Source organism: Anticarsia gemmatalis, chromosome 17, assembly GCF_050436995.1.
Source record: "Anticarsia gemmatalis isolate Benzon Research Colony breed Stoneville strain chromosome 17, ilAntGemm2 primary, whole genome shotgun sequence".
NCBI classification, from domain to species: domain Eukaryota; kingdom Metazoa; phylum Arthropoda; class Insecta; order Lepidoptera; family Erebidae; genus Anticarsia; species Anticarsia gemmatalis.
This window is the reverse complement of record NC_134761.1, coordinates 5,380,758-5,401,567: the sequence shown is the minus strand read 5'-3', so window position 1 is coordinate 5,401,567 and position 20,810 is coordinate 5,380,758. Positions and strand designations below refer to the sequence as shown.

At 33.2% G+C, this 20,810-nt stretch overlaps 1 protein-coding gene across 11 annotated transcripts in view; it reads left to right on the top strand.

Annotated features, from left to right (window-relative positions):
• Dscam4 (Down syndrome cell adhesion molecule 4) overlaps positions 1 to 20,810 on the top strand; it is a 205,356-nt gene that overhangs the window by 46,727 nt on the left and 137,819 nt on the right. For all 11 annotated transcript variants that reach the window (XM_076124900.1, XM_076124901.1, XM_076124899.1 and 8 more), the window contains exon 2: positions 16,934 to 16,983. In XM_076124900.1, coding sequence (XP_075981015.1) covers positions 16,934 to 16,983 — 50 coding nt within the window. The remainder of the gene's footprint in view (positions 1 to 16,933; positions 16,984 to 20,810) is intronic.

The following is a 20,810-nucleotide window of genomic DNA, read 5'->3' as shown; positions in this document are numbered from 1 at the left end:
TTCGTATTTTGTAGATATGTTTTATAAAATGGTCTTGTACTTTGAATGATTCTAGCTTCCGTCCACTATTTCACGCACAGGGGGCACTTTTTCGAGGAAAAAGTTTTACGCATTAATCCAAGCTAAAAACTACTCGTGTACAAAATTACACCGAAATATAACTGTCAGAAGTTTTTATGAGAAATAGAATCTCTATTAGCTCCAAGCTTAAAATATTGGCAGGATAGTCTAATAATGTACTTGTTCCATGATCTTCAGTTTAATGTCAAAAGCATCTGGACCTATGATAGCAGTATAATTTTATTTGTACACAGATGGATGGTTCTTCCCAAAATAATCTCTTAATCGGTTTTACGACGCCCACGAGGGATGACGAGCCGATTTGTTTTTGAAAGTACTCAACACGGTTTTCGATCACGAATCATCTGTTTGTCCTTAATTTGAGCACAGAAGATGGCCTGTCCTAATAATATCTAGTTAATGAGGCCCGTCCTTAACAGTTCTTATTATTAATTACGTGATTTCTATTTTTACAACTATCAGTTTGTTGATTGTATCTGCTCTGGGAAATGTGTAAATATCACCCGTTGCCTTAAATTAAAGATGTTAAAATAATCGTTCGTAAAAAAAATAGATTGTTGAGGAATAACCACAAGGAAAAACTTATTACTTAATTATAAAAGAACACATTAGGGTGTCTTGCGGTTCAGAATATTGAGCACGAGCTATAAGACCATTATCCTTTTGTCTCAACCACATAAACCTCAAGATATTTTAATAGTTGTGATACATTTTATGTTCAAGTTTCTTGTCTAGTCGTTATTTGTTTATTTTGTTTACAATAGTTTATTTAAGATGAAAGAAAATAACCCTTCAGTGTGGGCTTTTACTGAATATCCTATTAACCATCCCACACGTTTGTTGAGATATTAACATCAAGATGATTTAAACATAGACTGTTTTGGTAAATTGAAATAAAGTCCTTATATCACAGAGAAAAATATCCGCAAAGCTTATAAGAAAGGGATCATAGGATAAGTAACTTATATTCGTACTTATAATGGTACTAAATAAATATTTATTTTTTGTGTTTCGTTAAAAATATTTTTTAAGTAAACTGCAATCTAGTTCTGCCAGTTCTTGTGCAGTACTTACATACACATTATACAACGTATATCAAATTTAATTATGATTTGAGTATTCGACATTAAAATTACTTAAATGAATCGTTTCAAAATAATATTTTGTTCAGAATAAGTTTGAGTCTCCGATCAAGCTTGTAAGGTTACATTTATAATGTTACGATAAGGTTCACCATATTGCAATATAGTTGAATAATATTGTAACTTAGAATAGCTTAGTATTTATTACGTAGGTTTTGCTATTTCTCTGTTACACTAGCATTCTGCTATAACGATGGTCATAAATGTTCGAATAACAAGCGCGACTGACCGCTTTACGTACTCTCGGGGGCCAAAGGCAGTTTACTTGGACTATGCTCACCCGAGCATGCTATGCACTCACTACACAACTTGTATATCGATCCTATTTCTAAGTTTAGTTGTGGTAATAATATTATCTATAGACTGTTAAATGCGCATATATTTTAACATTTTTGAACTCTCGCGACTTGTACACAATATATTATAATGCTTAAGCGCGATTGAAAATTAAAGGTTAGTATACCTTATTTCTTTATTTCGACGTTTCGATCGAATTAGTCAGTCAGCGTTTTTTTTACTATTGATTTTTATCTCCTAATCGCGTAGTTAAGTTATATTTTGGCTCTTATTTGCGTCAATATCGTAAACATTTTATAAACGTGACCTCAAACAATAAATACAAAATTTTCATTTACCGATAACTGGCAAGAAAATAAACAACATTTTTTAATTACTTAATATAACATATTTTATAATTACGGATAGAGCCATTCGTAGACATTCTGTATTATACATTTCAGTATACTCCACGATACTTGTGCCATATTTGTCGAGCAATTCCATATTCATGAAAATAAATTTTAATAAACAAATTCTCACATGCAATATTCTCATAATTACATGTAAAATGCATACCGTACACGTTTCAGTAAATTAATTAACGGGAATAAATGCAAAGAGCTGCCATTACACTTGGAAAGCTGAAAGCTGAAAGCTGAAACATGGTTGAAAGCAAAAGTAACTGTGTACGAGTTTCAAATTTCATTGAAAACATTACAGTGCGGTTTCATTTGTACTCGTTTCTCATACAACTTCATAATGTCAATTAAGTTGTATGTTGTATCATGTTACAGGGAGAGAATTCTACTTTGTGTTATGTCGACGGCTATCGTTATGTTGTGTAGAGGAACTGCTGTTTGTTGGTAGCGGTTAAATAATTCGTTTGATTAAAATATGTTATAATAATATTAATTTTAAATGTTTTTGATTAACAGTATTGGTAATAAATTAGAATTTCATATCCCTAAATAAGACCATAATCTGTGACTATCGGTATATTTAATTTATTTGACAAAATTTATCTCTTTATCGATTACTTGATCGAATATGTATTAACGCAAACTTTTGAAAATTCGTTGTTAGCAGGGAATAAGTAAGTTTAAAGCTAGTAATTTTCTATCAAAGCTGTCGCAATCTCTCACACTGAACTCTTGTCAAAAACCAGCGATGCAATAACTCCTTTCATAAATTTTACGGAAATCACGAGAAAATATAGTAGCACAATAAACATTGTTGTAGTTGTGTGACTTAAGATGAACTTATATAGTACTTTTTTCTACTATTAGTTCTTTAATTAAAATGTTGAAATATGTTTCTTATAATGTTGTCAACTTTGTTTATTCGATTTATTTTAATTTAGTGTATATTTTACCTATACATATTTTAGAGTACAAAAGATGAAACATTTATATTTGACCCATACACATGACGCGAACACATGAGAGTCCAATTTTGAAGTTACAAAACACGATCCAAACTCCAGTAAAATATTTAGAAATATCAACTCAACCAATACAGATTTTCAATACAAACCAAGTTACGATACGCTATCTTAGTTACAGTTATTGTATAATAAAACAAAGGCAATATGAAGCGAGCAACAATTCCTAGAATATACAGCGTTTCATATTCGTGAATTTCAATTTAAACGCAGGCGCAGCCGGCTCCCTCGCTAGTAAATTGTAGGCTCATGTAAACGACACGGCCACTTGGAAGTTGCCAACTTTAACCGTTGCGTTAGTTACGTGCCACTACTCCACGTTCAAGAGAATTTACAACTGTATAGTTTATTATTAAAATGTTTATGTAGCTTGCGGTTTGCTTCTGGTTTTATTTTAGACTTGTTGCGTTGTAATTGTACTGTTGTCTGATGGTTGGATTCAAATGTATTGGTACAGGTAAATTAGTTAAAGTTTATTTTTCTATAGAAAAGTTCTGAGTGATGAAAAGTGATAAGTGATAATGTACTTTTGTTAGTCTAGCGCGATTATCTACTGTCAGTACTATCTAATATCGAGAGTTTGGCATTAAAAATATACTGCAATAATAGTTTCTACAGTGCCCCGTGGAGACGCTGATTAGATTTTTATACTAAATTTATCGATAGTTAGCCGGTTGTCTACTGACAACCAGCTACGACTGGCTTCGACTACTGTCGATAGTGGTAGAGAATCGCGGTACTCTTAGGTGCTTAATTAAAGACAACGCAAAACATACATAGTTTAAGCCTCTACTTGGCGACATACGTAATGTAATGTGTATTTATATACATTCGTTAGTAAAAATATAAATGACGTTTCATCAATCAAATTAGGTACTTTTAAATGTATAGCAACTGGCATCTGTATAAAAATAGCTTACAAGAGAAACCTTTTAAAACAAAAGAACTTGAAATATAACGTCACTAAACAAAAAGAAAGGACACATTTAAAATGAACGACGATAATTAATTAAAATTGTGCTCCATTTCTTAATAAATTATGCTCTATTTATAGTTTTTGATATATAAGTGATTATTTTTTGTATTACTATTTTTGCATACAGCATTAAAATTTATATTAAAATCTTGAAAATACGTTTCGTGATATATTCTCAAACGGAATAAAGATTTAAGTTGAAATTCGTAATAGACTTTATGAGCGTACACGTGTCGAGACTGATTCCATGCACAAAAAGAATTCATTAAAGTCTGCATTGTTCAAGCGTGCAGACAAATATTTAATAACAAGCCTGCAAGGTATTAAGTGAGTGCGCGGTGTAAAGACTGCGACGATGTACTTGCTTTTAATATAAATTTATTCTAGATAACAAACAAATTGAGCTTTTATTTGAACTATGTACATACATAATTTACCATGTAATACATTAATCATGAGTTTTGTTATATATTTTTCTGTGATTCACGGTGTTCAAGAGGAAAAACTTATTTACTTACGTAATTTAGGTGTCATTAGATTTAACTAATAATCTCTTAGTATTAATACTTAACTAAATATCATTTTGCGGTTATCAAATTAAAGCAAGACTTTTTGCTGCAAAGTCGTTCGCGTCTTAAACCATATGTATTGTCTTTTAAGTATCTATAAGTCTCTAAAAAATGACCAATTCGAAAATTGACTATCATTTGAAAACCTTAGAAACGTTACTAGTAATACTAGCACAATATTACAGATGAATACTGGCTGTAAAACTATAAATCACAGTGGAACTGATTAAAGTGAAGAGAGCGAGGTATCGAGGCCACGCGTGAGAAATGCAATGTAATAATCTGTGGATTACGCCTGTCATCTAGCGCTCCATCTTGCTGCAGCCACACTCGTGCCAGAAAGATAACGTGACGACTCAGCATTTTATTTATATTGTTTGTTTTGGTTTATTACACTACAGACTTTTAGGTAAAATCTGACATCTTCTGCAATTTAAGTAGTGTTCAGTAGCGCGATAATCTTCCACTATGGACAATCGACAACCGGCCAGCTGAAAATGTGTGCAGCGCCTCTAGCGGGCGCCGTAGGAACAAATTATCCAGTACATATTTAATGTCAACATTTTGATACTCGATAGTGCCAAGTGTAGGAAATAGCGCATGAATGTAATTAAAGTTATTAGTTTATTTGTGTCCAACCGTTGATAGTTATGATGTAACAAAAAGTATGTTTTCAATACTTTAAATATTTGTTGCTTTAAATTTAATTATCTTAAGCTTTTTCTAATAGGTACAGATAAACTACAAACTAGGTATTTGTGTGTCATTGAAGAGAAAAATATGCAAGAAAAGTCATTTACTTTTCTAAATATCAACGATATTTAAATGAAAATAAGGTATCAAGTTTTAATAATATCATAAGCTTGCATTAGCAATTAGGGATAAAATTTTCATTCAGATTTATATTTCTAGCTTCAGATTTACCTCGAAAAAGGTGACTGCCCTCAATCGACTTTTATAGAAGCTGAATATTTTGCTTAATATTTTTACTTTGGTATAAAATATTGGAATTAAGAACAAATATTGATATCTTAGTGTTTCTAAGAATGATAACTGTTCAATAATAGTCATCATTTTCATTTTATATGGTTAGCATTACAAACCATAATCTATACTAATATTATAAAGCTGAAGAGTTTGTTTGTTTGTTTGAACGCGCTAATCTCGGGAACTACTGGTCCGATTTGAAAAATTCTTTCAGTGTTAGATAGCCCATTTATCGAGGAAGGCTATAGGTTATATATCATCACGCTATGACCAATAGGAGCAGAGTACCAGTGAAAAATGTTACAAAAACGGGGAAAATTATGATTCTCTTATGTGACGCAAGCGAAGTTGCGCGGGTCAGCTAGTGCATTATAAACCTATAAATCAACAACTTAGTAAAAAGCTCTGTAAGTAAAGTTTGAGCCTTGTTGACGTATATCCTCGGTGACCGGACTTGTGCAGCTTACGGTGGCTGGTTTGATACAGCTACTTTATTTTGCAAGTACATATTATCAATTATAGTCTAGTCAAATTCTGTATGCCAATATCGTTACTATGTTGTCGGACTGCATCAACTTACTTGTCTGCGTTTGTAGATGTAAAAGCAATATAAAATTTATATCAATCTTTTCTTTCGTTCTTTATCTTTATAGAGAATTCTAACAGTTTAATTACCTTTTCCTTTAGTCTTTCGCTCTTAGGACAGCGTGATTTATTGCGAGATCAAACCATTAGAATTAAATAAATAAAAAATAATAGATATGTTTTCTAAGGAAATATTGGAGTAGGTTTTTGTATAAAACTTTACAATAAGTAACAAACGACATAACAGGCTTTGAGACCGGCTTATGGGATAGGGAGAAAAACACGTCTTAAGATATAAGATAAGTATCACTGACCTGTACTTTGTTACTTTCTGGGCTGAATTAGAAAAAAAGTAATTTTAACACTACTAAAATTGAGACTAACTTGAAAATTTTTGTATTCTCATTTAACAATTGATAAAAAAGTTACGATGTTTAGGTGTTTTTCTTTGGATAAGGTCTTTTCTATTTACGATTTTCACTTTGTTATAATATACCTACAATAAAAATCTCTAACATTTCTATCATAAGTATCTAAATGATAAACTACGCCGTAGCAGTCTAGCTCTACGCTTACGGGTAACTTGAGCTACGCTGTTGATTCTACGCCGTAGAACAATGTATCGTTATGGTTTTAGAATACTTTGTTACAATGTTAAGTAAATAAATCTAAGTTGGTAGCTTTATTTTTGTACGTTTTACTTATTAAGGCAATACCTGTAAAAACAACGCTTTGTAATATCAACGACGTAATAAAAAAAAACCGATTATAAGTCAACGGGATTTGAGCTGTTAAAATTACTAATTCCTAAACCAAAAATCAATACAAAAGAATATTTATCAAAATTCACATAATAATATGTAAGAACTTATCAACTGTTAGTGTCAATAATATTTCAATACACTTTGTAGACTCAAAACTGTTGCTAACACAGCAGACGTGACAATGTAGTGAGTACATAATTTAGCTAACAGTATAAGTACAGCATGCATGTCGCCTTAAGCCACATAATAACATCGTTAAGTATGCAGCAGCTGACTTAATTGCAGCTTGAACTTAAGTCTACAGTTACTCTATTGTCTAGAATGTTATTCATTGTTCCGGTGTTCTTGAAGCTGTTGATGCTACAGGGTTATGTTTAAATTACAACGTATTAGCTAAACTCCTTAGAAGCGAAGAGTTGCTAGTTTGGTTGAAAAACCATTCCTGCAAACTTTAATAAACTTACTATGTAATAAACATATGCTCTCGTTGAAATCAAACGCACAACGTATTGGAATAGTAGGGTTTCGGCTACATTAATCACTATGCCATATACATCGTTAATTGTCTGTAAAAATCCGCGGTATTTAGTATTTCCTTAAAATGATTAAAGTTGTTAAGAAAGGTACAGGCTTGTGTTAATGAATAGGGTCAAAAAATAGTTAAACTTATTTCACAATAGCTTCACTGTGAAAAGGTTAACGACAAAAAGTCTTAGATCATAACAATTTTAACATGTCATACAATATCCAATATCTGTCCAAACCTCTCATAAACTGACAAACAAAGGTAAAAACAGTTTTAAACTTTTCTCATATCACAACAAAAATAAATCAACATTAACGTTAGAAAGCGTAATTTTCCAAAACATTTGTATGAGTTTGAAAACATATTTCGTTTTCTTTGTTTGTAATGTGAGATACATAAATATGTGTGGAAAAATACTACCGACAACTGGCTAGCTATCGAAATTTGACATTTAGAATGCACTGCCAAAATGTTTCCTACGACACCCGTCAGAGGCGCTGATCAGATTTTCATACAAAATTTCTCGATGACAGTTCGGTTGTCGGTAGTCGATAGTAGTAGAGAATCGAGGCACTGTTTATCAGTACTTTGTTGTAGGTGAATATTAATATTGGGATGAACGGAGGTATCTATGGCTTCAATACTTTGCTTCAATGTGGGAGAAATACTTGTTGTAAAGGTATTGTTTGTATTATCCTTTACCTTTCATCGGCATTTTCGTTCTTTTTTTGTACAAAAACTCAGTGCTTTCAATTATTTTCTATTTAGGCTTCTAATACCTTTTGCTGAGCATAGGCTTCCTTTACACTTTTGTTAATTTTCGATCAGACTTATCCATCCATGTCCATAGAAAACGTTGTTTTCTATAAGCCCGTCCGTCTAAGTTTAATATTGTCCGATTTTAAATCTCTCAAGAGATTTTGATGGTTATGAAATGTGTTTTTATATTACTATAGGACAATTAAATTCTGCTAAATGTGAACCAAAAGCGACATTCCCTATAAAAAAAGTTATAAAAGAATAAAATGAAAGTCGATTAAAGTTTTACAGGTACATAAATATATCAACGACAATATCTATGACGACGTAGCCGTCTTAAAGATATAAACTAGTTACTATAAAAAGTCAGCCTTTTAAGTACATACTCGCTTATAAGACTAAATAGTGTCTTCCAAGTATTTCGTAAAATAAAATCCCTGGTTATCTAGAAGTTAAGAAAACATAAAAAGCTATCACTTGCTTATCGCTACAATGAAGCCGTAAAACTCGACGGAATGAGAAGGTCACTATTTTATTTGTATCGAACTAGAAGATAGAAATAGGTTCGAGAACGTCGCGTAGATTTCACAGAACTGTTTGTTTATTATTATTTTATGCAGGTCACTACTGTTGTGACGATCATGGACGTTCGATACGATAGTATCGAGTTCCTGTCGTCCAAATGTCTATCCGATTATTAACATATTGATGCAGTAACATAAGGAGCACGTTCTTTACCTTAAGGCAACAAAAGACGATTTTCTTACATGAAAATTACGATGGCTAGTTGATAAAGCACTCATGTTTTACGATTTCTGTTTTTTGTAGGTTATTTTAAACAGCAAGCTACTTTTGTGACATATTCTAGCGCAAAGCTCCGTCTTGCTAGTAGTACTAGACATTTCTCATCGTTAGTACATGTCACTTAGTCTCACGTTTGAAACGGCAACTCCCAAAAGTGCCGAATAAACATGTTGTTATTTATTATTTTTCCAAGTAAAATATACATAGTTATTGACGTTTGTATATCGGACACATCATTTCATACTTAACTTAATCTTATATTTTTTACCTAAAGAAATTCTTCGTTACGAGTGACTTTATCTGTGTACAAATTTCTTTGAAAACATTCAAAGAAATTTGTACACAGATAAATTCAATATAAAAACCGAGTATTTGCACTTTTGGTGTGCAAAAGTTAAGTATTCCAAATTATCCACGCATAAACAAACTTACTTCAAAAGAAAACCATGCTAGACAAAACATTTTACGAACATTTTCCCATTTTCCTCCCAAATCATGGACACCAATCACGCAAAGGAATTGTGAAGTCCCTGATTCATTTAGCAATAACTTATCTTTTCTATTAGCTATACCGTTGTAAGGCGAGGCATGTGCAGTTGAAGTGAGAAATGAAGCGCCATTAATTCTACTTCTAGCACTCACGTGAGTGGATTGCGCTCGTGAGCCACAATTGAAGGGATCCCTCGTTTTTCATGCACTTCTGCTTTTCCATTTAGTTTTATGAAATTATAGATTGTTGGGTCCGACGACTGAGTAGGGAGTGTGAGACTATCGATAACTTTAAATTGATTTTTCTTTGAAGTGTTTTCTAGAAGCGCAGTCATAAAATTTCGATATTATACTGTCACGCTCATGCAGTGGAAATTTTGAACAATTTATTTTTCAATTTCAAACGTTTCGACGGTGATATCGTGTATTAAGTGCTTCTGCTATTAGACGCGCCATGCAAAAAATAAATGTGTAAAGCAAAAACTTGTATGACAAAGAAAGCGTTGGTTCATGATCTTAGTTTGCCTCTTATAATAATTTCTATATATTGGTAAACAATATGCTGTCCAGTAGCTCGATTCTCTATTACTATCGATTACCGACAACCGACGGTCATCGAGTTGTATGAAAATCTGATCAGTACCGCGATTCTGTACCTCTATCGACTACCGACAACCGGCTAGCTATCGAAATTTGACATTTAGAATGTACTGCCAAAATGTTTCCTACGACACCCGTCAGAGGCGCTGATCAGATTTTCATACAAAATTTCTCGATGACAGTTCGGTTGTCGGTAATCGATAGTAGAAGAGAATCGAGGCACAGCTCCCCTGACGGACGTTGTAGAAACGTTTTTAGCAGTACATTCTAAATGTCAACATTTCGATAGCTAGCCGGTTTTTGGTAGTCGATAGTGGTAGAGAATCGAGGTACAGAACGTATGCTAAAATTAATCTAAACAAAAACTACACACGTATTCAGAGGAATTTAAAACTTATCGTTGACGTTTAACCTAATTATACATTACATTGTTACCGTGCCACATAGAACTTTCTATAGGTTACACGTGAACATAAATTACCTGGATGTAACAATAGTAACGTGTGAAACCTTAAGGCTTCTTACAAGTAGGTGAAAGTGTTCCCAATTTCTATCAAGGTCCTTTAATACAAAGGTGTATTAACGACATTTAATCACTGCCTATCAAAGAAGCCTTGGTAATCCAGTATACTTTCTAAGAAATTAACTCGATCATTTCACCTGTTTAGCACATTAACATAATTGAAAAGTGCGAGTGTAGTGCTGCATTTGTCTATCTATTTCTGAAAATTTTAAAGACATCTGTTGCAGTATAAATGCTGTTCCTATCGCTATTCATTTATTAATTATCTCATCAAAGCATTAGTACTTAGTAAAAGCGGTACTGTTTTTACGTGAGTATGTTTCGGTCATGAATTAGGCAGTTTCTTTTTGACTAAAACGAGATTTCGGTGTATCCTATCCTCGGTGCCTGTCGTATATATGTACATTTGTAAAACCACCATATAAATTATTCCACGCAGACGTCTTCAAAAAACAACTAAAAACTTTAAACCTCTCCATTTCAACGTTTTAAGTACACATTCCGCGCACACATCCATAAAGTTTTATTTAAAAATAAATTCGCAGTTTTAAAATCCATTTAGAGGCAGCTAAAAATAGGATTTTCCCACTGTTATTCTATCACTTTAGCCGACATTATGGGTGTTTCGTAGGAATCGTTTACAGCCAGTAGATTTACGGTCGTCGTATAAAAAGTTGTACCGTTCAGTCGCACCTGTGCTTCACCGCGGGAATCCGGTACTCTGCGCATAAAGTGATCACATGAAACCCAATTTCACTTTGGAAATACGTATTTTATTATTTTAATTAAGCTTCTGTTGCTTGTTTATGTATATTTAGCAAGAGTTGTTTAAAGTTATTGTTTATCGACTATAGCCTTTACTGGTGCGGTTAGTGATACTACGAGTGTATTGAGTCACCTCTGTTTAGCCCATTTCGCGGTAAACGGATTCAATTATATAACCATCTCTTTAAAGTTGTTCTAATTGTAAAACGCCTGTCTACTAATACACACTTCGAAAACTAAAGAACCCATACATTTACAAATAAAAACACTTTGCAGGAATATGCATAATATTATAGGAAATGAGTAAACATCACGTAGAATGCTCTTCAGTAGTCTTTATTAGTCCCTACAACTAGAAAAGTGAATTATCCAAACAAAAACCAACAAATTAATTACAATTCTTCAGTGTTTATCCATGGGGAATATAGACTTAATTTCCTCCAAAAGTATAAGTACCCGAAAATGTTCAAATTGTGTTCGAATTAATAGGTCCATTAAAAAAGTTGTGAGCGATAAATTCGTTGAATTATTACGACACAAATACATTTCAAGTGTAACTTGGTAAAATACTCGGAAACTTTACTTCATTAGTGTTTCCTGAAAATGTATACCTTGAGAAACTTTCACAATTGTATCGAAATGTCACTCGTAAACATGTTTGTCGATTAACTAGAGTTTTTATAGTTTATCTTTAAGATAAAATTATCAAATTGTAATGATTTTTTCTATGTTCCTTTAATTTAATCATAAGTAATCTAAAAACAGCCACTTTTACACTACAAATTATAATAATACAAGATGATAATAAATTTTATGATCATAAATATAGTCGGTGTTAACATAATTTCGTTAACTACTATAACTTAGCCCAAATTATAACGTAATGTTGAATATAATATACTTTAACTAAAGGTAAATAGAAGTAAATACGGTACCACTTTTGAATATAATATTAAGCATATTCAAATTCAAAAGCAGACCATCTGAAATTCATTCTCAAAATCATAAATTATAAAAACATGCTCAGAAAATATTATTATTCGGTTTAGTATGGACTTAGTGAAAAAACTTCATCGTACAATGCGGAATGTATTAAACGTCTCCAGACGTTATCAGTCAGATCATTCACGTAGACTGTAATGTTCACAAAGGCCGCACATTCTTACCGAGCACCGTTCAAATTAACATTAATGATAATGAATGCGGCCCTGTATTGATCCCACATTAACCCAGTACGGGGCCCAAGCTTCCCATTTGAGAGCACAACAATAAATTGAGATATTTGCTCGCGTTCTGAACACAATTTATGTGTTTTAGGGGTTTTATAGGCTTTTTTTAGTGGTGTTACTCTAAGCTACATCACAAGTTACGAGTTAGAATTAAGGTAATGGGAATTGACCCATTATGTTAGAGAATCACGACTCTCTACTGTCGAGAATTAGACATAAAAAATGTACTGGAAAAATAGTGACTGCCTCCGTGGCGCAGTGGTTTAGGTTGCCACGCCGATACCACTGCAACGAGAGGTCGTGGGTTCGATTCCCACACGGAGCAATTATTTGTGCGATCCACAAATAATTGTTTCGGGTCTGGTTGTGCTTTGTGTCCGTTGTTTGTATGTTTGTAAAAGTCCCCGCGACACAAGAGCAATTCTTAGTGCGGGAGTTGTAAAAAAAAATAAAATAAAAAAAAGAATACAGCGCCCACTAGAGGCGCTGATTAGAATTTTAAACAAAATTTCTAGATATCTAGTCGGTTGTCGATATTTGATAGTAGTGGAGAATCGCGCTACAAATTACATCGATTAGATAAATAATCAATTTGATATTAGAAAGAAAAAACATTTCCAAAACCTTTCAAACCTTAATTTTAGCATCAAAATAGAGACGGTAATGTAATGCTACTGCAAACCTATCCAAAATGTACAAGCGTTTAGGTAGAAAAGAATCAATTTACCATTATGCATAGAATAGCTTCATACTGTTCAATAAACGGACTGCAAAGAAACGTATCTGCATTTCGTATGCAAATCCAACAACAAAAGGTACAAACAAAACTACGGAAATATGAGAGCATTCGATTTGAATTTTCGTTTCCTCATACATATTTGGATGACGTACACATTCACGTCAATTCCTTCGGTAGGAAAGTAACAGGTGCAAGTTGGATATTTCATCCAGTTTATATAACTCGCGAATTATTCACGTTCCTCTAAGGTTGCTATAGTTACAGGTTTTCTTACGCGTTTCTGTAAACGTCATTGTTTATGTTTTATGTTTTTTCTTTATATTATACGTGTTCACAGCGTCGGTTGTATACCTTTCATTGAATCGCATATAAAATAGGTATGGATACTCAAGACTTACTGTAGCTATGTATTAATGTTTCTACTTGGCATATTTTATCACAGTTATAAAGCAACTAGCTGACCCGCGCAACTTCGCTTGCGTCACTTAAGATAATCATAATTTTCCCCGTTTTTGTAACATTTTTCACTGTTACTCTGCTCCTATTGGTCGTAGCGTGATGATATATAGCCTATAGCCTTCCTCGATAAATGGGCTATCTCACACTGAAAGAATTTTTCAAATCGGACCAGTAGTTCCCGAGATTAGCGCGTTCAAACAAACAAACAAACTCTTCAGCTTTATAATATTAGTATAGATATATATATATATATATCAGCTTAGCCTTTTTTCCAAACTATGTTGGAGTCGGCTTCCAGTCTCACCGGATGCAGCTGAATACCAGTGTTTTACATGGAGCGACTGCCTATCTGACCCCCACAACCCAGTTACCTGGGATTTAACACGATACCCTTCGGTAAGACTGGTTGTCAGACTTTCTAGCTTCTGACTACTGTTAACGACTGTCAAAGGTCTTCGAAATGACAGCCGGGACCCACAATTTAACGTGCCTTCCGAAACACGGAGGAACTCGATATGTGTTAGATGGTCACCCATCTACAGAACAACCTCGGCAAGCATGGCTTAACCTCAGAGATCGATCCGCGCGGCTGTCGGTAACTAAGCCACGAGTTCCTCGATATTAGTATAGATATAATAAACATATTTTTAGGAAATGTCGTATTTCAAACTTATGGTAAAAGAGTGAAATATTTTCAAATAAGGTTATATTTCTTTCAACAACAAACGAAAACATGTAAAGGTTCAAAACTACACTCTGTCAACATGCTGTACTAACTTTTTCGTGTTTTGAGAGAAGCTAACCAGAGGCGGTAGATAATGGATTAGCGAAATAATATAGTTAAAGTAAGAATACTAATATTTTTTATATACTGTACAGTAAATGGCATCTAATAAATATGTATGTTGTTAAGGAAAACTCTTTTAAAAATATCTAAGCGGCATAAAATCCTACAGTAAATCTTTGTGGCAGCAGGTGGCTATTTAAGCTGTTTGCTGCCTTTGTTATTAAAAGAACTTACTTAAAAGACTTTGCTTACATAAAGTGAACTTTACTAAACCACATAAAAGAGGTAGCCCTATAAATTTTCTTTTGAAACTAGTTGAAGTCCTTTGTAAAATAGTTTTTAATTCACTATTTTATGAGGAACAACTGGTTTGGATCAAGCTAGGTTTTAAAGCCTTGCAAGTACTCTTCAAAGCGTATTTTCATTTCTAGGTTCATTATTTTTATTGGTGTTTGTTAGCTTACTTGCTGAGGTAATTAGAACTCTATTAATTTATTAGTCCAGTTTATGTTTCTTGTCTACTAGCGCTTAAAACTGCAAACGATATTAAACTATTTACAGATTTCTTGGAGAACCATACACTAGAGAGACATTAGAAATATTTGGCTTGAGCTATCTATCGTAATATTAATTTCTAAGACAGAAATGAGTATTATAGACACTAAACCAATTATGTAGGTACTAATTGCATATACGTACGCAGCTAGTCTATACAATATATGTAATATACTATTGGTACATTATTAACATAATATTAACTAGCTACTGTTTAATTACCTCTTAGATACTCGCCTAATAAGTAAGCCTATTAAGATATCTATCTACATTAATTAGCAATACACTACAAGTCACAGTTATGTATCTGTGTACGTACGTCACGTATGAACAATCAAATTACCGATAAGTCATCTGACGGACGATTGATATCAATTTTCGTAATAACTTAAACGCATACCGAATTTAAATGTACGCGAATTCGGCAAAGCTTTAAAATGTCAGAAAGTCGACGTTAAAAAGTAAAAAAGTGATGATTTTCAGCCATCAATATTGGTATTTTATTAACTATGCATGTTTCACTAAATTGGATGAAATGGGGTGACGTTTTTACAACCAATTGGCTTTTAAACTACTCATGCAAATGCAGTGTACAATTTCTGTATCATTTAGTTATTTCCTGGAATGTACATTGCTGGTTACACTTTAGCTATATCATTCCTGGTGCAATGTAAATTAATCTGTCGTCGTGTTTCAACATTTAATATCACAATTATTCCATGTATTAGAAGATTTTACTATATAAGGTGTGTGTCTATAATTGAGGTATTTGCTACACTATAAATTCAAAATTATCATCACGAAAAACAAGAAAAACTCAACAACAGATTTTCTTGTTTCGTGTCTTGGCAGCATTTACGTGACTCAAAAATAATTTCCATCCAGGGAGCAACCCCTTCAACCCCAAGAAATTCATAGTTAAAAGAAAAAATCTGCATTCGAGAGTATATGAGTAAAACTTACTCATATACTCTATTACAAAGCATAAGTCAGATTTATAAAATGTAACAGAATATCCTAAAACCTTTTTTAAATAACCTTACATTATTGAACCAGAATTCGATAAAGCACTCAGCCTAAAGATTTCGTTTTTAAAATCCAAAAACAAACCAGTAGTAAGGTTAACAGTGTTGAAACAAAGTTACAAGTGAGTAAGTAAATTGTAAGGGTTGTCGTGGCCGAGTTAAGCCTGACTGGATCTCAGGAATCCTCTTTTGTATCGTATTAGCAGATCAGGTCAGTGGCTCGATCCGTTACTGTTTGAGGTCAGGTATCAAGGACGGGGCTTGTAGTGCGTGGAACTTGAGCTTGCCAATTATATCTTTAGATATACCATTTGATATTGTCTAATGATATGGTCTAAATTTATATTAAATTTTGTGGTTGTGAAATTTGGTTTTTGCTACGTTGTGGTTTTTTACCAGTTTATTCAAAATTTTGTGTGTCTTAAGAAAAATACATTGTGCTGAAGTTGAGCTCTTTTTCTGTTTCAAATAAAGGATATCGTTACCATAATATTTACAAAGCGATTATAATATTTTAACTATTACTGAATAGTACGTAGAAAAAATTAAATGTATGATTATAACAAAATCCTAATACTATCCCTATAATCTAAGTGAAGCTCTGTCAAAATACGTGTTTATTCATAATTTGGTATCAATATCAACTTGTCCCTGTATTTAGATGGAAGTGAAAGATTCTAACAACAAAGATCTGTTAACAAAATAAATGTATCAAAAAAAGGACTTAATACTAAGGATAAGCTACTAAGTTGCAGTAAAATATTTTTACAAAATAGTGTCGTGAATGAACGAGCTTGTAGCAGCTTAATGTTGTTTGAAAAAGATTCTCAACGCCATTTTCTTTTGCAGGAAACGCGGGAAGATGAAGATCTGCACGTATTTGTTGTTGAGTTTTTTAGGTAAGTTGCTTTAATACTTTATTCTATTTAAAATTACGAGTAGACGGTACCTATTTCATTCTGTGTATTTTGAACTATGTGCCTTTAAAAAAAAGTAACGTTATGATAAATTTACGACACGGTAAACTAGACAATAAATTGATCCTATGTCTTAGTGACTGAAAATATTAAACTTGGCTTTCGTATAAAATGAGTCCAACTGTCATAGCCATAAATTAAGGTTTCGCTATAACGTGTGTGGAAAATCTATATCCATCGCATAACTATCAGTCGTCGTATATATCATCTAAACAGTACACAAACTAATCCTTTACGAATACGAAGTCTAAATAAGCCACCAATGCGGTGAGTAACGTAACACTGTAATACATAAATCGAATAAGAAATCAGTCGAGACCGGCAACATATAACAAAGTAAGCCAAGCTTAAAGGTGAAGTGTCCCACTCATAACTTTATTCTCACAATACATTTTTCATATTTCCACACATTTTTGTGGGAGCGCGTGTCGAAGTGAATTTTGCAAGCAACTGAACGCAGTCCTTTGAGATCGGTAAATCTATGAGCACGCCTATCTTTTCGTTGGAACATAAATTCGACGCGTTTATGATATACGACACGTATAGACTGCGCGAAATTTAGATATATTACAGGTAATCTTTAGGCGGTGATAGCAACATAATGTCGTGAGGTTTTGTAGGCTTCTTATTTCTGATTTTATGTCTATTTTGTTGCGTATATTTAACATGTAAAGACACGGAGCCGATCCGACTACGTTATGTTAAGTGCTAACAACGCCACCGACATGATACAGTGTGGCAGATGCAGAACTACGCCTCGAATAATTACTGTTTGCAATGAATAAACAGGTTCCTAGCTTAAGTGTTGACTGTAAACCAACGATTTATTAGAACCAGTTGTCTTGTGACGTCATTAAAGAACAGCACAATTCTGTGCCTCTAGTGAAAAGTCCGATTTTGTCCAAAATGAGTTAAGTATAGAAAAATGTTCAAAAAAAAATGCTCTATCGATTGGTGAAAACACATATTGTTTATCTTTAAAAAAGAGAAGCTTAGCAATTTGCAAAATGGTTAACTTACACTCAAAATATTGCAATAGTGGGATATAAGTGCACTCTAATTTCGTAACTCAATTTCGACAAAATCGGACTTATACCCTTTTTACTAGAAGCACAGAATCTGAACCAAAAACAACATGCAAGATACGAGACTTTTGATTACTCAGACTCACTGAAACTTGAATCAGTTGTACTCTCTAATATACACTGACTTTGATGCTTAAAATCCGTTAAGTAGTAGTGCAAGCACCGAGAAACATTCACAAAGTAGTCTCCGAGCGTGTTCAGTCCATTACAAGCTGCATTCAAAATGAGAGAAACAACACTACAATTGTAGATAAAGGACACGTTATATTCTATTTGCTGCGTCCAAGAACTGAGAACTGGTTATAACGACTTTGAGTGCACCAAAGGGTAGCGAGGAAGTTAGCCTCCTGTCCTCTCTTATTGTATTCCGAGAAGCTAGTTTTCCTTTATACCATTTTGAAAATGTACGCTAGTTTAGTGTGACCGTTGCAACTGAAATCGCGTTTGGGAAATGTGTTTTGGAGCGACTAACAGCTGTAGACAAAAGGCGACTGACGAAACTAGTTGCGGAGAACTTAAAGTTTGAGATCACGTCATTGTTTCACTGTTTTGAATACAACTAATAATATTAATGCGAAAGTTTGTTTTGATGGGTTTACGGATGTTTGTTTCTCTTTAGCAAAGATATTACTTCATGGATTTTGATAAATTTGTTTTAATTGTTTTTTAAATTTGGCATACCTGATAGTTTTGTTAGTTTTTTGACAGAAGCTTGTAGTTTATATCATGAGAAAAACATCAAACATGTAAGTATAAGAGTAAATAAAGTCAGTTCAATCGCGTGTAAAATTAGAATATCTTGTTGGATTATGTTATTTCGAATTTGACTTCGATAGATGGAAATCGGGCCAATCAATGAGCTTAAAGATATGTGATAATATGCGTAAAAGTGGTCTCATTCAATTTGTAGCGATAGCGTACACCAGATATTACGTTACCTTAAACGTCTGAGTAGCTACGTCACCGTGATAGACGGCTACGGCGTAGAATGTCTACGACGTAGCTCGCTCAATTTATATGAAATGCCGTCTAAATATAAATACCATTTTTTGTGGCACAAGAAATTTCGAGTACAAAAATAAATCCATTCACTAATTGAGTATTCCATTAATCACTATTCGATACGACTTATCAACTATCTAACCCCGAAAGCTAGTAATTTAATACATATGTCCTTTGAAATATGATTACCACAAAGCGGTCATTGACCCTCAATTGTTATTAGGCTTTTCCTCGCCATTTATGTTTATAGTGAGCAACAGTCTCAAGGCTTCGTTTATTAGATATATCTTGATCGAGTACAAACTGAGTGTGCGATCTAGATTTAACCAATTAAGAGCGAAATCGTGCGAATTAGTGCTCAAATTGAGCGGGAGTTTCACAAGATGTATGTTGTAGGATATACCGTGTAATGTTATTTGAACTGCTACTAGTTTTCCTTGAGAAATAGTATTACAATTTATAATTGAAATGGAACAAACTTAACATGAAAATTAAAATTAAATATTATCTTTTATTAATTCGCGTGCTTTTGATCACGTCCGTCGATCGATACGATCCGTTTTTTATTAGTTAAAATATGATTTTTATTCTCTTCAAACAAAATGATTACTGCTTTACAACTACCGAAAATTAACAGGAAAACGTAAACTAGAGGATAATTTTTTACACGTTAATAATGGCTGATATTTACCATCAAAAATAGTAAAGCTATAAGTAGCTCTTTTTAGCAGGGGTTAAAAATAGAATCACTCCCCCTTGGGTGTTGTAAAAGGGATCTAAGGATTTCAAGGGATGGCCACTATAGCCTTAATGGGCAACTGTACACCTGTGCACTTTTTCAAAACAACTTTGTTGAGGCGCAGTGCGAGTGGACTGATGGGACGGATTAATGGTTAATGGGGAAGTAACGAAACCTTCCCGGTTTTTGAAAGGACACAGCGGTACAAAGAGCGTCATTTATTTGTTTTATGACAAAGTTTGGTACATAAAGCTCTTTTTTTTGTATCTTATATTCACGACCGTATGTTAACTTAGTTTCTTTGTAACTTTGTTATTTCATCTTTACGAAGTTTAAAACGTTTTGTGAAAACATTTCTTTTAATATCCAATGATATTACCATATCATTTTTTTAATGAAACACCAATAAATTTTTAAATACAAATGATATAAATTTTCCTCATTGTCCATAATGTTCTTGAATGCACAACTAAAGTTTTAACCCTTACACCCGACTATCTATCAAGTTAGATCTCTCTTTTACTAAAACACAGTGACCACAAAAGTTTGTATAAAAGTAATTATAAAAAGGCAGCGCGGCTAATTTATGTCGTCCCTTGCTTTATTCCCGGCACGTCCAGACTTTTTCGGACATTATTCGTTAATTACTTAATATGCAGATTAGGTTCTCAATGTAATTTACTGTTTTGTATTTAACACAGTATAAAAACGTTAATGTGCCATTTTGCTGTACAAATTGAGTGGAAAATGGATGTTATTTCAAGAATAAATTATTGAACTCGTTAAATTAAGTGTTTTTTTAAAACAAACGTGGGCTCTTTGAACGTGTTTTGAGCCGTAATTATTCATTTAATTTATTTTATTCTCAGACTTTACACTTGATGGTCGAATTCCCTGTTCTGATCGACAACGCAATATTATTA